Source organism: Pelmatolapia mariae, linkage group LG17 (genome assembly GCF_036321145.2).
Source record: "Pelmatolapia mariae isolate MD_Pm_ZW linkage group LG17, Pm_UMD_F_2, whole genome shotgun sequence".
NCBI lineage: Eukaryota > Metazoa > Chordata > Actinopteri > Cichliformes > Cichlidae > Pelmatolapia > Pelmatolapia mariae.
In genome coordinates this window covers 32,793,428-32,811,524 of record NC_086242.1, presented here as the reverse complement: position 1 = coordinate 32,811,524, position 18,097 = coordinate 32,793,428, and the positions used below count along the sequence as shown (strand labels likewise).

Here is an 18,097-nt window from a genome sequence, read left to right as displayed (position 1 = left end):
AGTTTGCTTTGGTTTTAAAATTCTGAGTTCAATTGACTTCAGCAGTATAAAGAATTAATTATACACAAGACACAAGATGTGTCTTTTTTCCCCCTTTTTTCCTCTCTAGCTAAAGGTTCAGCTGATACAATTCCACAGATTCAATTAACAAACATCATAGACTGCAAGCCACACCTTCAATATAAACTGTGGCTTGCAGTCTTCAACACCTACAGTAGTAGAAGAAGATATGGGAACTTACAGGTGGGCCTCGAGTTCCCCTGGCACCTTTCAGTCCTGGCTCGCCCGGCTGGCCGATGTCTCCCCGAGCGCCAATCTCCCCAGCAAGACCAGGAGGACCCCTCTCTCCCTGTAAAAGATTGTAAATATAATTAAAAGACATAAAAAATATTATTATTAATAAATCTTGCTGTTTTTGTTTTATTGTAAGCAGGTTACTTTAAAAATAAACTATGATACTAGATGCCTCAGTGGCTCTCTGTGTTAAATGTGGCCTTCGTGTTAAATGGAACTTGGCCGGGAAACATATGGTGTTGAACAGGATATTTACTTTCTTTCCGTGCCGTCCTCTGTTTCCTGGGGGACCCACTTTTCCTTCAGGACCCTGTAAAGCGATTGCCAGTAAATTATATTGCTTAAAATATGTTTTAAATTACTTAATGGTGTATCCCAGAACAGACTCTGTCATATTCTGGATTCTGTCTCCCTTCATTGCACGATGTTCAGATTAAACACTAACCAGCAGATACTGATACACTAGACAAATCAGTAGCTCTAGTCTATACTGTTGTTCTGAGCTCTGAATCTGAGTCCTTCGCTCCAGATAACAATGACCTTCTTGCTCCTTGTCACCCATGGCTAGACTTGGATCTGTATCTCCAAACACCAAGAACCTAAGATCTGCAGCTATCAGACCATGCTACACATCCAAAATCTCTGACAAGGTAAATTTATTAACCCAGTAGCAAAACGTTTTTATTGAAGAGCAGAGTGACCCCTACTGGGAATCAAAGGCATTATTTACAGAAATGTGTCTCTAGATTTCCCTCATTTACATGAGGTTTGCTGTATTATCTGAAAGTTAAACTTTGGGAACAATATTAACTTACGCGGAAGCCCTGTTTCCCAGGCTCTCCAGGTGGCCCCAGGGGTCCAGGATCCCCTTCTGTCCCTTTCTCCCCTGGCTCCCCAAAAGGCCCACGCTCTCCAGGTTCACCCTGGCAATTTGACATAGAAAGAGGAAAACAGGCACACAAGAAAAGAGTAAAAGTAAAGACAATTCAACAACAATAGAATAAGCTTTTATTATATTACCACTAGAAAGATGGGAGATTTGGGGCAAACTAACATGACTTTCACCCCCTTCTGTAGATTTTAATATCATACTCAAATCCAGCGTGAAATTAAGTGGATATACTAAGCAATGCAATGAGATTCAATGTACCACAAGGATGACCTTATTTTGGAATCCTGAGCTAATCTGCGGATGTTCTAACATTTTGATTTACTGTCATAGGGTCAGTCCTGCTAAAATAAATCTTTTGGCTCCCTGGTTTATTTGATCAGAAATAATCAAGAACACACAAGTCAACAAACCTTGGCTCCATCTTTTCCCTGAGGTCCGTCTTCACCAGGGGGACCGGGAGGACCCTTAAAACATAAAAACAGTTTTAAATAAATCTGCTATAAAAAGTTAGAAATCAGCAGTTCCTATTACATCTCAACTCAAGTGCCAAGAAAACTACAATGCATCTATGAATTTTTACTTCAGTTTTAATTGGAGCCGTTTATGAAATAGACATTAATTCTTAGTAACAGGCATGCTGCTTCTGGAAATCCTCGGCAAGTTAAATAATACTCTGCACAACGTATATCATATCACTTGGTAACACAAGATTGTTTAATAATTTGTGTAGCCTGTGGTTACGTGTGATAAAAAAGCTCCCAGCCCAACCTAATCCAACCTACTGCATGCATGCATCCTCAAATATACTTGCACATCACTTCAATGTAATGAGAATTAGAGTGGGTATTTACTTACTCTTGTATTTATAATGTGTTTGTTTAAAACAAAAATACATTAAGAGATAATTATTTTTGCGTAAGCAAAAGGCAAAAATCATGCAGCACTCTCTAAAATGGAAATAGATTCATGAAAAATTCAAATTATCTTGAAATCCTCAATATAATCATTTAAACTATAAAACCTAGACCTCATAGAACATCTGCACTGGTAAGATCTCCATGGAAACAACCATACTGCCACATGTCACATATGATCCAGGTTTTTGTTTTCCATCCAAGTATTTGATAATCGGATAACTTTCATTGAATTTTGAAAATTCCATCCATTCACATAATGCAATTAAACAATGGGATCACACCAGATCCAATACCAGTGAGTTTTTAGGTCACACATATGTACCTAGTTTTAAAGCAAAGACTGTATTTGAAAGCTGGATGAAGCCATCAACTGAGGGATGTTGCACTTTGAATGGAAGCAAGTCAATTACAATGTAACCACTAAAACACATCCAGCTTGGGACCATAATTTAGAAAAATGAACATAGTATGGAATAAAATAAGACTGTGACCATAAACTCAATGGTTTGCTGAAATCATTAAGTTATGTAAGAAGTGGTGTTGATTTTTGGTTTTTTGGGAGCTTCTTTCCCCTAATAGTCTATTCTAAATTACCTAGATTTTTCACATCAAAGGGGTTTCCAAAAGGATTGCAGATTTAGCTCGCTTCCTCTCAGACATTTTACATAATCAAAATGGTTTTATGTACATATGAGGAACTTAAAATACATAAAATGATGAAAGGAAGGTAGAGACTGGGGCATAAAGTGCGTGCATGTTTGACAGAAGCCGCTTGGCCCCTGTACTGCTGACAGCTTATATTCAGTACTCATGGGCTGCATCGTGCCTTTCTTTGCAATAAGCCTCGACTTAATGAAACACTTATCCCATACACAATGTTTTTGAATGGATCTTGCACAGTTAAGCCCTGTCATGTTAAAAAATCTGCCCACAGACAGCCAGCCATTCAAAGCTCTGTCTAATTCTGTGGACAACACAGGAAGATGAAACTAAAGCAGTCTGTTCCATCTACACATATATATAGTTTATACATCACACAAACACTTTTGTGTTTCTACTTTCTTCTGGCAAGCGGATAAAACATCTCTGTCAGAATGAGGGGGGTGAGTAAATATACAACTGGGTTAGGGTTACCCGAACACAGGGAAGGAAGGGATTAGCAAACTGTTTGCAGTCACTCACTCTCATTCCCTCCTGCCCCTGCTCTCCTTCAGCTCCTGGAGGCCCAACATCACCCTACAGGGAGACAAAACACAACAAGAAGCTGGCTGGAGGTCAGAATACACTTACATATTTGCATCACCCGCTGTTTCACTTTCAATGAGCGTACCCATTGATTTTCACATTGGTGGAGAAGGAAGAAGGCAAAGGTTCAACAATTATAACAAGACAGTACAAACCTTTGCCCCTGGCTCTCCAATGGCACCTGGTTCTCCCTCTAAACCTGGTAAACCCTACAATGATAGGAAAGAGAACCATAGGCAATATTTCATCTGTATACATTTGGATAGGATTGTCAAATAATACTCATAATCAATAAAGCATCATGAGCATTTAATGTAAAGTACTTCAGGTCCTTGTTCTCCATCAGGTCCAGCCTCTCCAGGAGGTCCTCTGGGTCCCTGAAAGAAAAAGAACCACCATGGCTAAAGCACACAAACACAATGATTCAGGAATCTCATTAACTTCTACATCAGGAACTTAAAACAAAATAGAACAAAATAGATATAATACAAAACTCTAGCATGTAATGCCACAACTTTTAATTATATGTCTAGTCTAGAAAAAGAACTGGGAGATGAGATTGTCTGGAATAAAAAGACTGAAGACCAGCCAAACACACAAGATGAGACCTATAATATAAACCGAGCCTCTAGCATTACAGAAAGCTCTCACCCTTATAAATATCTGTATCTGATTGTTTGACATTCCTCCTGCCCCTGTGGGGACTGGAGGAGTTCCAGGGAAATTAAGAATTTGAAGACTAATCCAAAAAGGGAGGCACAAGGTGGGGAGCATTCAGGTGTGGGGAAAGCAGAAGAGGGAAGAACACAAAGAAAATCAAATATATACTCCCTCCCCCGAAATGATTCTCTTTCTGCTAAGATCAGAGCTTCTCGTGTGATTTAAACCGTAACAGCTTCTCCCTCGCGAAACCCGTGCGAGCATCTACGGGCGAGCACGTTCTCCCCGCTGTCATTACATGTTCCGCTGAAGGTGTTTTTCACAGCATGCGGTTTGTTTACAGTTTCCTGTAACAACCACATCAATGCAGCAGAAAAAAAGCGCATACTTACTGGTTCACCTTGGGCTCCCCTCTCCCCGGTGCTGCCTGGAATACCTGGTTTTCCCTGGAAAGATAATCATGAGCTCAGTGGTGATTCACTCAAGCATCCTGTGTAGTTAACAGAAGTCATGCACGGTTTCTCGTCATTACCAACACCACCATCATTATCACCACAATTTCCAGTGTGGCCACACACACGCGATGACTGAGTTTAATATTTCAAGGTTGCCTGACAGCTACAGACACAACACAGAAACTCCAGGATGAGATTCTGTTTGTCGTAGTCCAAACATTGTATAGCCAAGACACTCCAATTATGTGACCAATGGCATTTGTTTTTATGCCTGCGAGCTAAATTTGCAACATTAGAAGTTTTGTGGCTCATGAAGCAGAGCAGGTCATCTGCTAATTTGAAGGTTGGTGGTTTAATCCCTGGCTATTCCAGTCTATGTGCCAAAGTATTCTTGGGCAAGATACTGAACCCTGAGTTACTTCTTGTGCACTTATCGAAGAAATTATTTAGACACAAAAAAGTGCATATGTGATGAGACATGAGGTATAAAGTGCTTTATACAAACAAGTCAATTTACTATTTAATTCAATAAGGTTAAGTCCTTTGGATGTTAATTTAGAGCAGCATAGCTGGTTCAAGTCCAATAGTCCCAGTCAAAAGGACATTCAACCACTAAAAATAATTTACTGGCATTCCTGAATGGAAACATAACTGTAATTTGGCATCTTAATCCAGAAATAATAACATCATTTACCATTTACTATCATTTTGATTAAAGAGCTTGTGCACAATGGTGGTTTAACCATTACAGGAACATAAAAAATGATTTTGTTAATTCCCAGTGCTGTTAATTTAAGGCAGCTGTAGCATACCTCTTACACTGAGTGGTGGTAGCAATTATTATTCAAATTTTGCTTCTGTCTACTGAAAAGGTTAGACACAAGGGAAAAATATGTTTTCAAACTGTACACAAGGTGAGTGAAATGAACTAAGGGGAGAAGTACAAAAAACACAAAAGCCAATGACAATTTTTAAAGTTCACTTACTGTTAAAAAACAAAAGCCAGTTAGAGTAATGGGCTAAAAAAAAGAGTGTGGACCACAAAAAGATTTATGAACAGCAGTCACTCCACTGTCAGCTGCTTTAACTTAACAGAACTGCCTTCGACTGTGAGCTTCATGGGTCCTGACATCACAGATAGCATTGTTTTCTCACTATGACTCAATTGGTTCTTTTTTCTCTTTTTTTTGCACAGAGAAAATAGGAATTAGAATGAGTTACAAGTTTTGAGAGATATTTTATTGGACACAAGATGGCGCTAAGACGTCAGAGTTGGAAAAATGGAAACGCTGCTGCCAAAGATGCAGCATTAAGGAAAGCTAGAGAAAGTTCTTTTAAAAGAGTGCAGTAGCAGCAACAGTGGGACAAAAGCTACTGTCAGCAGAAACTCCTCGCTGTGAGGTGAGGATGTAAGCTGTGTTTGGAAAGCACACAGGTTGAAACTAGTCCCAAGTTTGTGCTTGTTATCCCGTCCAAAGGATGGCACGAATGTACTGAACGAGTGTTTCACTGTACCGATGGCTGACTGAGAGAGAGAACGCAGGCCCAGACGCGTCTTTGTAGGTGTTTGTCTGATAAGAATGATTACCAACAATCCCAAAGTGTCAAATGTTCAGCCAATACATGATTTGTGGGCAAGTAAAGAAGCTCATTTGTCAGTGGTAAATGAAGACGAGCCAAACAACAGCACGGAAAGAAATGGAGGTGATAAACAGTACATATATCTATATCTATCTACATATACACACATACATACATATTAGAGAGAGAGAGTAGTGAGCTAGACAGATAGATATGACTGCTGTGAAGATCATCACTCCATAATTAACCAGCCCACATGGAGCCGTTTTTGATTGTGCCTCTGATCTCTGCTGTTTACATGCTTTTGCCATCTGTTGATCAGTTATTGCAGCCTTTCGCAATGCATCAAAACTGCAACTCATCATTTGATCAATAATTAATTGTAAAGACCAAAAAAGGGAAGAAAAAAAAAACCAACCTAGGGTTTGCTGGCAGGAGGCTCCTAAAATCTGCCAAAAGTCTGACTGTGGCGTGACCTGCTGCATCTATTTGTTCAAATATCCCACTGAGTATTTACTGTGGTCACAGCTCTTTGATCAAAAAGACTGAAGTATAATTGTAAAAACTTGTTAATTTTCTCATGTTTTTTAAACTCTCCTGATACACTAAAACTCAAAAAGCCAGTATCTGTGACGCCGTCATTTAAAAGTATTTAAATGGCACAACATCAAGAGTCGGAGGGTTTAAGCCGTGGTTGCTCCACTCTGCATGCTTAAGTATCCTTGGTGAGATACTGAAGCCTGAGTTGCCCTCCATGCTTTCACTGGAGTGTGAACGTGTGAATGTTAGATATAGCAAGCACTCAGACATAGAAAAAAGTGCTGGAATGAATGGGTGATTGAGCAATGTTATACAAAGCGCTTTGAGTGATGAAACAGAGTAGAAAAGTGCATTCCATTTCTCTTAATAAACCCTTATCCAATCTGTAACCACGGACTGGATAAACAGTTAAGAAAATGGATGGCTGTGATTAAATGAAATGAAACAGGTCTGGATGAATGTCTTATTTGGACTTTGAACACTGTAAACGGGCTTAAAGTAGTGAAGATCCTTATTTCTTAAATATAAAAGAAGGAAATTGTGTTAGCAACTGAGACATAATAATTTTAGTACCGTGCAACGTACGAAACCTTGCACCCACGGCAGACGAGCAGCAAGGAGCACATCATCACATGCTGATGAAGAGCGCAGAGTGTGGATTGTTAGTGCAAATAAAAAGATTCTTCATGATAGCTTTAAAGTAGTATTCTATACTGTTGCTTCTCAAAAAAAATCTAAAGCTTTAAGAGACAAAAGGAAAGAAATATTACTCACAGGCTTCCCATGAGGGCCTCTCTCTCCTGGATTTCCAGCCTTGCCCTTCAAGAAGAGAAATATACATATGAATGATTAACGTGTATTGAAATATGTTAGGTTAACTCAAATCAAACCCATTATCATGTCTGATAGTGATACAGTTCCAGCTACTACCGCACAGCAGAAAGAGGGAGCAGGCATGTTTGACACTGACGGCTCAAACATTGAGTTTTAGGGAATTTCTCTCAGATGAAGACAAAAATGTGAGGGTTTTACAGGAGGAATAAATAAATGTGTTGTTCATTTATCTTCAACTGCTTGATGGTTTCGGCGCAAAACAGCCCAAATGTTTACTTTCATCCTGCTACTCCTCAGCTTATTGAGATCAGGTGTCTTTTACTACAGACCGCCAGCAGCACAGGCGAATTACATTTGCGTCTAAACCGCCACAGGGGCAACTAGACCAAAGCGTCCCTCTGAAGATAAAAACCGCTTAAAGTCTTATGGAGCTTGTGCACCGGGCAAACCGTTGTTGTTCTTGATGCTGTTTGAAATCAGACGCACTCGTGACCTTTCCATGAAGTGAATGTGCATCTTCAAAAAGGGGGGCATGCTTGTTGGCTTGTCCGATGAAGCTGGATGACGCATATTTTATGACTTTTTTTTATTATTCTTGGCTTCAGACAAATGAAGCTACGTGTAAATGTACTCAAAAGCCTTCAAGTATATGTAAAACACACAGCATTCCCTGTTTCTCTCTTATACAGATGTGAAAACACGTTGACCTAAAGACTACTTACTATGAAGCTTGGCTCTCCTTTAGGTCCGATCTCCCCCTTTTCACCCTGAAAAACATACCACCGTTTGGAACGAGATTTAGGATAAAGCCTCAGCTAACACACAGAAATTAGTGTCAATTTCCTACTATATTTATACCATGATGTTACCTTGATGCCCTCAGGACCCAGTTCTCCCGGTGGGCCATCTGGACCTCGGGGTCCCTGTGCAAAAACAAGACGAGCCACACCAATGAACATCACTCAACAAAGAAAGAACAGTACGTTGAGCATCTAAGCTCTCACATGCCATCTATGGGTAATGAAACAGCACCACCAGCAAAGTACTTAGTCTGTATTGTTTGTCTGTTTGGGGAGGTGTTCCAGCCTGATGTAGCAGCCTCCCACCCCCACAGACATTCAGGGGTTTCACAGCATTGTAGCGCCACCATACAGAGGGTGACAATGATCTATAACACTGACACCCTCAGCCCCCCTCTTTTTTTTTGCTCCTGTCCATGCTTTTAGACCTTTCAGCTTATCTCTCCATTGAGTCTCCCTTTTATATCTCTTCCTTTGAGGACAAATCTGCTGCTATTTTGCTTGAGCCTCTCGTGTCACTCTGCTCTTTTATCTTCCTTGTAGGATTTATCGTTATATTCTTTTTCCTTTAGTTCACCTCTCCAACCTCAGTCTTGATTTAAACACCATTGAGTCATTTACTTTTGCCTAATCTTTCATGTTATAATGGATGCTATGTTCATTTATCTGTTTAATCTGGTCATAGGCTGGAAAACAACTTTTCTTAGTGGCACGGACACTGACTGAAGGCAGGTGACGTACATTCACCCCTGCAGTGTGGCACTGAGGTCATGGAGCAGTAAAATTATGACAACACTGAGTTGCCATAAGGTTTGCTGTCATTTTAAATGTCAGTTTGGTCAGCTTGGCTGTCTGTCTCACAACTAACCAGATGTTGACTGAGATTCATATTTTTTCATGTTTTTTTGGTGGGAAAATAGGCAAAGCAGTTATTTAGTTGTTTCAATAACAGCTGTTTTTTAATAATTCACTTTAGTCCGTTTTCTTTGGCCTACAATAAATCACATGCATTTACAATGACTGATGTATCTGACCTCAACAAAGACAGAACTGACACATGTGTGGATTATGTTAAACAACTCAAGTTGCAAGTGTCGTATGTCTTTCTGGGCAAAATATGCAGAAGGAAGAAAACATTCTGAGAATTAAAGAAGACGATCTCAGATGAGAACTAAAGTAATGTGGTAGTAACTTATTACAATTATTTTTTCTCCTAATAGGACACATTCAACTAGAAAGCTGCTGTTTGGTGCAGAAGCTACTGTAAGCGGATGCAAACTATCAATTTAAAGGGGCGATTTTTGCAAAAATAAAAGTTTGAAAAGTCCAAAATGAGCTTCTGCTTGCTTACGCTAGCCCAGCATTTTACAAGAAAGCACCAAACTTTTAACTACCTTGCTAGTAAAAGAAATTTGGAAAAGCTGCTTATGTGTTAACAATTAAACGATTCTTCGGGGACTTTTCTAAATGTCAAGATACAAAACAAAAGAGTTTGTTTCCAATCAAATAAAAAATCCGATCTTTTTTTGAGGGCAAACAGATTTCTGTTAATACCACAGGACTGCAGTAACCTTATTAAAAGATAACAGGAAATGCCGTGGCATGTATATCTGCCAAGTTGGTTCAGGATTTTAAATTTGCTTCCTCCTTAATTTCTGCTGCTGCAGAATTTAAATTCTTAGAAAATCACAAGCACAGAAACCAGAAACTGTTCTTTTGCCACCTGTAGGTGTTGTTCTTCTCTCTGCCACACGATGTCCCACCAGCATTAAATCACCTCACTGGTTTGACCTCACAATGATGTCTTCCAACACTAGATTCATGGGGCTCGTGAAACAGTTGTAATTGCACCTATAAAGAAGCTTGGGCCATGTGGAACGACATCCACATGTCTTTTAATTGCTTCAAACTCTGGTTTATGGGAAAGAAGATGTGATGTGAAACAGACAAACCAAAGGTCTGATGAGGGAAGTTTTTTTTAAGGGACTGATGCAGCTTGTGCCCAAATGTTACAGTCTCCTCTTACCCTTCTACCCTTTGGCCCAGCAATGCCTGGACTACCCCTCGGTCCCGGTGGACCCTGTCAGGAAAAAAACAGTGTGGATATAGAAGTGAAATTAGTGAGAACATAGACCAGGAAATTATAAGAAGAAGGGAAAAAATAAGAATAAAGTTTGAAGGTTTTCATAATATTTGGTGGAGTTATGGTTATAATATTTAGATAACATAACTATGCATCTTCTAACCATATCATCACTAATGCTGTGAACCTACGGCATGCTGCACAAAGACCTCGGTGGAAATGATCATTAGCCAGTTAGACCCACTGTTTACTGCTCCACGCTAAATTGTGAGAAACTGTGAAACTGACGTATCAAATAGCCCTCATAAACTTTAGGTGTTTACAAAGACAGGCGTGATCCTTCAGCACAGTTTAAGGGCCCAAGAAAATCTTGCAATTTAGGTATTTACAGACATCCAGCCGAGACACTCGGTACAGAAGATGAGATTCATTAATACACAGGGAGCAAAAAGTGCTCAGCAAAGAAAATTGATGACAAAAAATACACATATAGGGAGGTATGCATGAGGTTAAAATCCTGCATGTTTTTGTTGCTCCACTTACAGGTGCACCTTGCATGCCGATGTCCCCTGGGCTCCCTGGCAACCCTGGATAACCCTGACACCAAAAAGAAAGGGGAAAACATGTCACTCTTTATTGATATCGCCTACAAAATCATTTTTAAAAAGTAAAAGCGGTTAACACTACATAAAATATCCAGGCTTATCTGCACTACGCTTCAGGATCAGCGACTAATCTGGGGCAGCGGTGAACAGAACTGTGTTTCATATTATGTTGTCTTAGAATGGGCTCCAGGCTATTCGGTGTTGTGGTTCTCACCCACATTTTACAGTATTTTCCTATAATTATCTATGAGGGAATAACACCCAAAAGTCAAAGAAAGTCACTAAAGACTAGAACACTTTCCAGAAAATGCTAATCCTGCAAATTGTCTTTGAACAGAAACAGAATTTCTGGATATGATCATTGTAATCTGTGATGATTACACAGCACAAGCCTCTAAACTCAACCTCTACTCCTCGTTAATGTGGCTACATTACACCACCAACTGGTTCACACAAATCACTGCAATCCCTCTCGTAGCTCACAAACATCTCTCTCCTTCTTAGCCAAACGTGCACGCTAGCCTTTTGACTGCCACCAGATTAGTTAGGTCAGGCCTGGGGCCCAAAGCCACAGACATGGAGTCAATCCAAGGCCCCTGGACAGTGAGGGATGTAGGCCAGCTTCTCTTGAAGATTCATGCAGCATTACAGCACATATAAAAAACACTGCTGCACTGGACACTGTTTTTACTCAGTCTCAGTAATCCACAATCAATGGGCACTATGTTCACTCAGCTTATACACAGCTAGGTTAGGCTTTGGCTCTCTTTAGTGTTACAATGAGGTACAAACTGTGAATGACTGTTAGTGGTCTGCTACACTGGTCAGATTCTCCATGCCTGTGGTAGCTCTAACTAATCCTTCAGTACATTCAATAATATTACCTATCTAGAGATTAGATAGGTGTCTAAAAGATTCTCGTAACCTCCAAGAATACAGTACCTGCACGTTTATTTGCAGCAATACTCTATATTGTGCTGCTGTCAGTATATTACTGCAAATTTACAGTGAAAGGTTTCACTGTGCAAACACCTTCAACAACAACACTGAGGAAAGAACTATTTTGCAAACATTTGTACCTTCAGAAGTTGCAACACTGAGTAATCTGGAACTCGGGTCTCTAGAGGGTCTGCCTTCATTTCCAGGAACTAAAACATGTAACATCTGCCAAAGCTTACAGCCAGCATCGCTTAGTGGTTCGAATTTAACTCATCATCTTTAGCCATTAGTTTACTGTTTTAGTCTATTAACGCCGTAGCATAACTGATTACTTGGAAACCCTTTTACCCTAGGTTTGTGAGCTCTCAGACAAGAAAGGGAGCGCTGCAGAATATCCTGAGTGACTGCACTTACCCTGGGCCCCTTCTCTCCGGCTGGACCTGTTGGACCTGGTGGTCCCCGGTCACCCTGGAGGAAAAGAAAGAGTTGATCATTAAACCATGACCTAAAACCTCAACACACATTCGCATACATTTCTACTTAATAAAAGCCATGAAAGTGGAGAGGAGCATCTTAAGTGTAGAAGGTAAATGTGACAGTGGTGTACAAATAGCAGATACTATATAAATGTCTTTGGCCCTCTGCACAGTATAATAAAAGCAAAAGGTAAGCCCAGCTGATCAGTAAAGCTTCCAAGGGCTTCTTTTTAAGCCCCGTAACACTTGTTATTCCACCTTGTCTCACACAGGGATCAGACTATTCGTATGGAACTGTTTTGGAAATACTTAGGGCAGTATTAAACAAATATTATCCATATATCTATAATGTGAAAAGAATTTTTAGGCTGTCAGGGTATGGCTGGTGCTGACAGATTGAACCAGGAGGAGGATTTTTGTGTAAGAGGAGTAGGAGGACAAGCAAGAATCTGACAAGCAGATGGCTTCCCACCACAAGAACATGTTCTGACAAACGGGCCTTCTGGATAGGAAGGAAAAGGGGCTGCAGGTTGAGATAGAGGGAGGGAACAATGACTGTACAGATATTAAAAAGGTGTGTAATGCTGTGCACGTTTACTCGGCATAAGCTGAGGTGGAAAAAGAACTTTTTTAAAAAAGCACTGTGTCAGAAACAATTACATTTTGAGAGTTTCTAACATCCGTAGACAAGCAAATTTGTCTAAAGAGTATTGTAATCAAATGTTCCCTTTCATTATAGCTTGATGTTCAGCAGAGGGGAGGAGGGTTGAAAGGCAATAATGCTGATGTGGATTTGACAATATTGTTATGGATGTGGATGTGAGAGTGTTGAGTGTTTATACAAGCACGTGTTCTGGGGCTTGTGGGCCTCAAGCCATGGCTGCTTAACATAGGCCTAATTATATAGCTCTGTCACTGACAGGCAGGCAGCTCATGCTGTCTGACAGCCTAATGACAGAGAAACACACACCTTACCTTTTCACCAGGAACCCCTATCACCCCAGCTATCCCAATCAGGCCTGCTGGACCCTGGAGAGGAGAGGGATAGCGTTAAACAGAAACACATCACGAGAGGTTATATCTGCACAAAAACCCAATCTTCATTCATCTAAGGGTTACTTCCCGACTAGTCATGACACCTGGAATGTGAGAGGTCATAGATTACAATCTAATGCTTACATAAGCAAAAATGTAGGCGCTGCAAAGATGAAGAGAAACCTGAAGGGGTGAAGATCATTTTTACTAGCGCTACTTCAAGCAACGCAAAATCACATCTTGACTTTCATGAGTTTTTCCTAGAAATAGTGCTTAACTAAAAACACTGAGAGAAACAAAGGAAAATAAACACATCAATATGTGCCAGTAACCATGCTATAACAATATTAATTGCAAATCCACTTCACAACCCATGTGGCATTGATACTGGGCTGTTATTCAACAAAGCCAGAAAAAATGGCTGTAACCTTGTTGTGACTGCTGAAACTAAACTGTTGTCTGGCAAAAAAGAAAAAAAAAGTAACAAATAACACATTTTTTAATCGCACAATTGCAGTGGCTAGGAATTACTGCTCACGTACTACGTTCACACTGCACTCAGAGTCAAGAAAAGCTATTTTGTGAACGACTCCTTCTGGGGGAACCACCAGAAAATGTAAGTATGGAAGTTATCAGAAGAGCTTAACCATTTCCAGATTAGTCATGCTGGGACGGGAGAGTGGGGGTGCTATAGTTTGAAGCGGTGCCAGCTGCTTCCCTGGATAATCTGGAGTAAAATGGCAAAATGTCTCAGTGGCTGATTTGACATTCTGGCAGAAAAGCGCAGTTTAAAAAAAAAAAGTTTGTCCTCGTGTTTCTAAATATGCAAGTATGTAAAGTGAGAATAAACAGGAAGGAGTGATGTGAGATGTGCAATTATCACAAGCCAGACTGAAGCCTCAGGATTAAGAGTGCATGCATTGCAACACCAGATTTCTGTGTAATAATTCAAACGATTGCCCGACAGCAGAACACGCCGGCCAACCACTAAAGCCAATGTGGTCAGTCTGCGGCTGTGGCTGTTGTGTGGGCCGGTGTTGGTTCCCATGACTGACACAGTTAACACACTGACACAGATTCTTTGGGAGTGCTGTTCTTACATTCACCATACAGATACATATATGTATGCCTCTATATGTGGAGGAAGAGAGAGTCTGAGGCTGAGACCAAAGTGGCAGACAAGAAACAGACCACAATGACAGACACTCTTTTTTTAATGTTTCTTTTCCATTTGTCAGGGCCTAAAGGGCTGACAGCCTGAAAGTGTGTATTATGGGGTGGGGGCTGGGGGGGCTTTAAATTGACCTCAAATCTCTTAATTGGGCCATGAAGCAGGATATTGTGGTGCCCTGTATCACTTAACAGAAAGACGTGGCTTTAAAAGTTTTTCCATGCGGCAGAGACCTTGACAGGAGAGCTTTAACGGTAATGTTTTTAAGGCCATTTAGTCTCTAAGCCACAGCATTGATAAGACTTTACAGTCAAGGAGGAAATACAGCCAAAGTTAGATTTTAATAAGAACAATAAGGATCTTTAAATGAATGTGAGTACACTCTGAGTCAGTCTCACACACACACACACACGCACACGCACAAAACATAGGTGAACTCTGTTTCAGAACATTTGATGCTTTTATTAGTTGTGGAGTGGAGACGAGATGAAAACAGAACAATCAGCAGATAACCTCAAATCAGCCAAACGGTGATCTTAAAAACTCAAAATTAAACTGAGAACAGTTTATGGGAGGCCTTAGAGCATAGATGTCAAACTCATTTTACATGATGGGCCGCATGCAGCCCAATTTAATGTTAGGCGGCCCAGACTCCTTTTTGACGGTGTAAAATAGTCTAACTGCACATGCAGTCCTTGAGCTATCTCAATATTTGGGCTTAAATTGTAAGAAATTAATATGTAAAGTTACAGAAAAAGTTCTGGCAGCTTTTTTATTTAATTTATAGAAAATGTTCTATTTTATTGATTTATTTTACTTTGGATAGACTGTAATAAAAATTAAAAAATAAAACCCCACATTTCTGCAATAGATACTGAAAAAACAGGAACTTTTCTGTCATTTTGTCTGTTACTTCATAACTGTACTATGAATGACTGTGGAGGAGGTCTTTATCAATAGGACAGGCTGTAAAATTTATAAAAATACATTTAAAAGCCTTCCTTCCCATTTTCCAAAGACATCCGTCCAGTGGGCCAGATTGGAGTGTTTGCCGGGCCAATTCTGGCCCCCGGGCCTTATGTTTGACACCACTGCATTAGGGTGATATAGATGCACTCAGTGAAGACAGGTTGACTGAAACCCCTTTGGATCGACTCAGGGCTTGGAAGTTTTCTTTTTTTTTTTTTTAGCATCTTAGATATCTAATTTATCTGGAAAGTGATGTAATGGCATTCATTAGACCCTCCATATGTTTTAGAGGGTTTTTTTCCCCACTCTGCATAGCCCCATGGTTCCTGTTTGGCTTCAAAGGCTCTTCTACTCAGTAACTGCTCTCATATGTGCAGTGCTGCAACAAAGTCCAGCAGTCCCACTTGGTTGCCTCCACTATGCACAGAATGCAAATATTAGCATTAAGGGGCCTCCAGGAAAGACCAGCATACTTTGAATGGTCAGAACAGTTGCATGCATACAAGAATCTTACAAGCATGTCCTGGCATTTCTCTACAGTATCTGTGTCAAGTATAAAACCCAAAGACAGACGTACGAAAGTGTGATTTTTGCAGTTAGTTGATTTCTTTACAACCAGTCCTGACACAGATGTTTTTGGGTAATCGATAAACAGTCCAACATTTCTGTGTTAACAATTTCTCTGTAAGTATGATTCATGCACAACAGCATGTCAAAAAGGCTTTTACAGGCTTTGAGCCATAAAAAAATGGACAACACAAATGAGATCACTTCCACAGAGGATATCTGTTCTACTGAAAAGTTCCACCAATTCTGATTTAAAAACAGTATTTGGTCGCAAGAAGAGAGATCCAAAATTTCTTAGCCTCAAAAGTAGGTCAGTAAAATAGTGATGCATGAGAATGTGTTCCTGTAACCACTTCCACAGTTGCCACAGAGAACAGTTAATTTACTGGAAGCACTTCATCAGTATCACAGTGGAATCAGTGGAATCTAATAAAAGCTATACCACAGCCCTGTACTCTCTATAAAGGGATCCAATGGAAAACTACTAATCCACAGTACACCGTCTGCTAGCTAATGTCATTAGAGGTGTGAAAGGAACTTACTTGTGGTCCAACTTTTCCAATATTTCCCATGTCCCCTTTCTCTCCCTGCAAGCAGTAAACATCAGAGAATGTGCTGGTTAGCTTCCTGTAATTAAACAGATCACTGATTTGGTTCTCACAGGATATTACAAGTGCAAAAAAGATCACACACATAGACCATGGGACTACATCTTACTCTGGTTTGCCATCATGTATGATGATGGTTTTTTGGAGAAAAAAACTGCAGCTCTCTCATAATTAAGGGCATGTTTACAGCATTATAAGTCAAGGCAATAAGCACCTCGTAAGGGGAGGAAAGCATTAGACCAATAAAATCTTGATATACATAATACTAAACTTATTATACCACATTACAGCCAATAAAAAAATAAAAGAGTATGGAAAAAGTCTACAGTGGACTATATTACAATGTAACTCAATTTTTACAACACTATTACAATTTTTCAGTGAGATGATGATGTCATGATTAAGTGATGGGACCTCACCTGTAAACCCTCGGAGCCAGGTTCACCTATGTGACCTTTCCTTCCAGGTCTCCCCTAAAGGTCGACAGACACATACACATGAACGTAAGTATAAATGCTGATCAAATGATGGCAAAGCTTATTTTATTCCATCCAATCGGAGGTGATTCATCTTTGTGAATCGTTTCATTCAAACCACCTACGAAAGGCTTAGCATGAGTTACGTGTGCGGCTGAGTGCAAATTCAGTGTATGAATTTGGGAGTTCTTACAGTAGGGCCTGGCCTGCCGGGTGGGCCGAGTGGGCCTTCGTCGCCCTGCAGAAACAAAGTTTGTTCAATAAAAAGTTTGCACAGGCGTGTTTCTGAAAAGCTGTAAATAAAAACATGTTACACTGATTTGAAAATTGTATAAAGCATTTATTTATCTTCAAATACTGATGTTAGAACTTATATTTTTATTATATTACATAATACCAGGAAGTTTAGCACACTGATGTATCACTTCTTCTTTTAACAATATTTAGAAAGCATGTGCGAGGATAACAATTGGGGAAGTTCTTCCATTCTTAGTGGTAAAGGATTTCAGCTCCATGATGATTCAGGGCTTCTTCTGTCTTTTTATTAATTATTAACATTATTATTATCATGATTATTATTATAATGCACTAAATGTTTTCACTGGGTGGCCCAGAGAACTGTTGATTAATAACAGTCATTTTTAAACATAGGTTCAATCAAAAAGTGAGACATCAAACCTTAAAAAAGTGGAAAACCCATATTAATGATCAAACGTCCCTGTGCAGTGATTTCCACTGTAGCATTGTGCCAGCAACTCTGGGGTCATCTTGTAGCACCGTGTTACTCCTACCCATGTTTTTTTTGTTGCATGCAACATTTCCCCTCTGAACATCCATTATTGCTAACAGATGAAGGCAATTCTGTCTGAATTGGTGATGTCGGCACATTCCCTTGTCTGCAGTACAGGAACTCCACAGGGGACTGTGCTTACTCAATTCCTGTTTACTCT

General features: G+C 40.0%; 1 protein-coding gene across 1 annotated transcript in view; it reads right to left on the bottom strand.

The window, feature by feature from the left end:
* Positions 1–18,097, bottom strand: part of LOC134647148 (collagen alpha-1(XXIV) chain) — an 83,948-nt gene that overhangs the window by 18,056 nt on the left and 47,795 nt on the right. Inside the window, exons 22-39 of the mRNA XM_063501343.1 lie at positions 17,341–17,385; positions 17,091–17,144; positions 16,606–16,650; positions 13,297–13,350; positions 12,260–12,313; positions 10,845–10,898; positions 10,245–10,298; positions 8,288–8,341; positions 8,141–8,185; positions 7,359–7,403; positions 4,401–4,454; positions 3,672–3,725; positions 3,504–3,557; positions 3,286–3,339; positions 1,597–1,650; positions 1,110–1,217; positions 551–604; positions 242–349 (exon numbers count right to left, since the gene is read on the bottom strand). Coding sequence (XP_063357413.1) covers positions 242–349; positions 551–604; positions 1,110–1,217; positions 1,597–1,650; positions 3,286–3,339; positions 3,504–3,557; positions 3,672–3,725; positions 4,401–4,454; positions 7,359–7,403; positions 8,141–8,185; positions 8,288–8,341; positions 10,245–10,298; positions 10,845–10,898; positions 12,260–12,313; positions 13,297–13,350; positions 16,606–16,650; positions 17,091–17,144; positions 17,341–17,385 — 1,044 coding nt within the window. The remainder of the gene's footprint in view (positions 1–241; positions 350–550; positions 605–1,109; positions 1,218–1,596; positions 1,651–3,285; positions 3,340–3,503; positions 3,558–3,671; positions 3,726–4,400; positions 4,455–7,358; positions 7,404–8,140; positions 8,186–8,287; positions 8,342–10,244; positions 10,299–10,844; positions 10,899–12,259; positions 12,314–13,296; positions 13,351–16,605; positions 16,651–17,090; positions 17,145–17,340; positions 17,386–18,097) is intronic.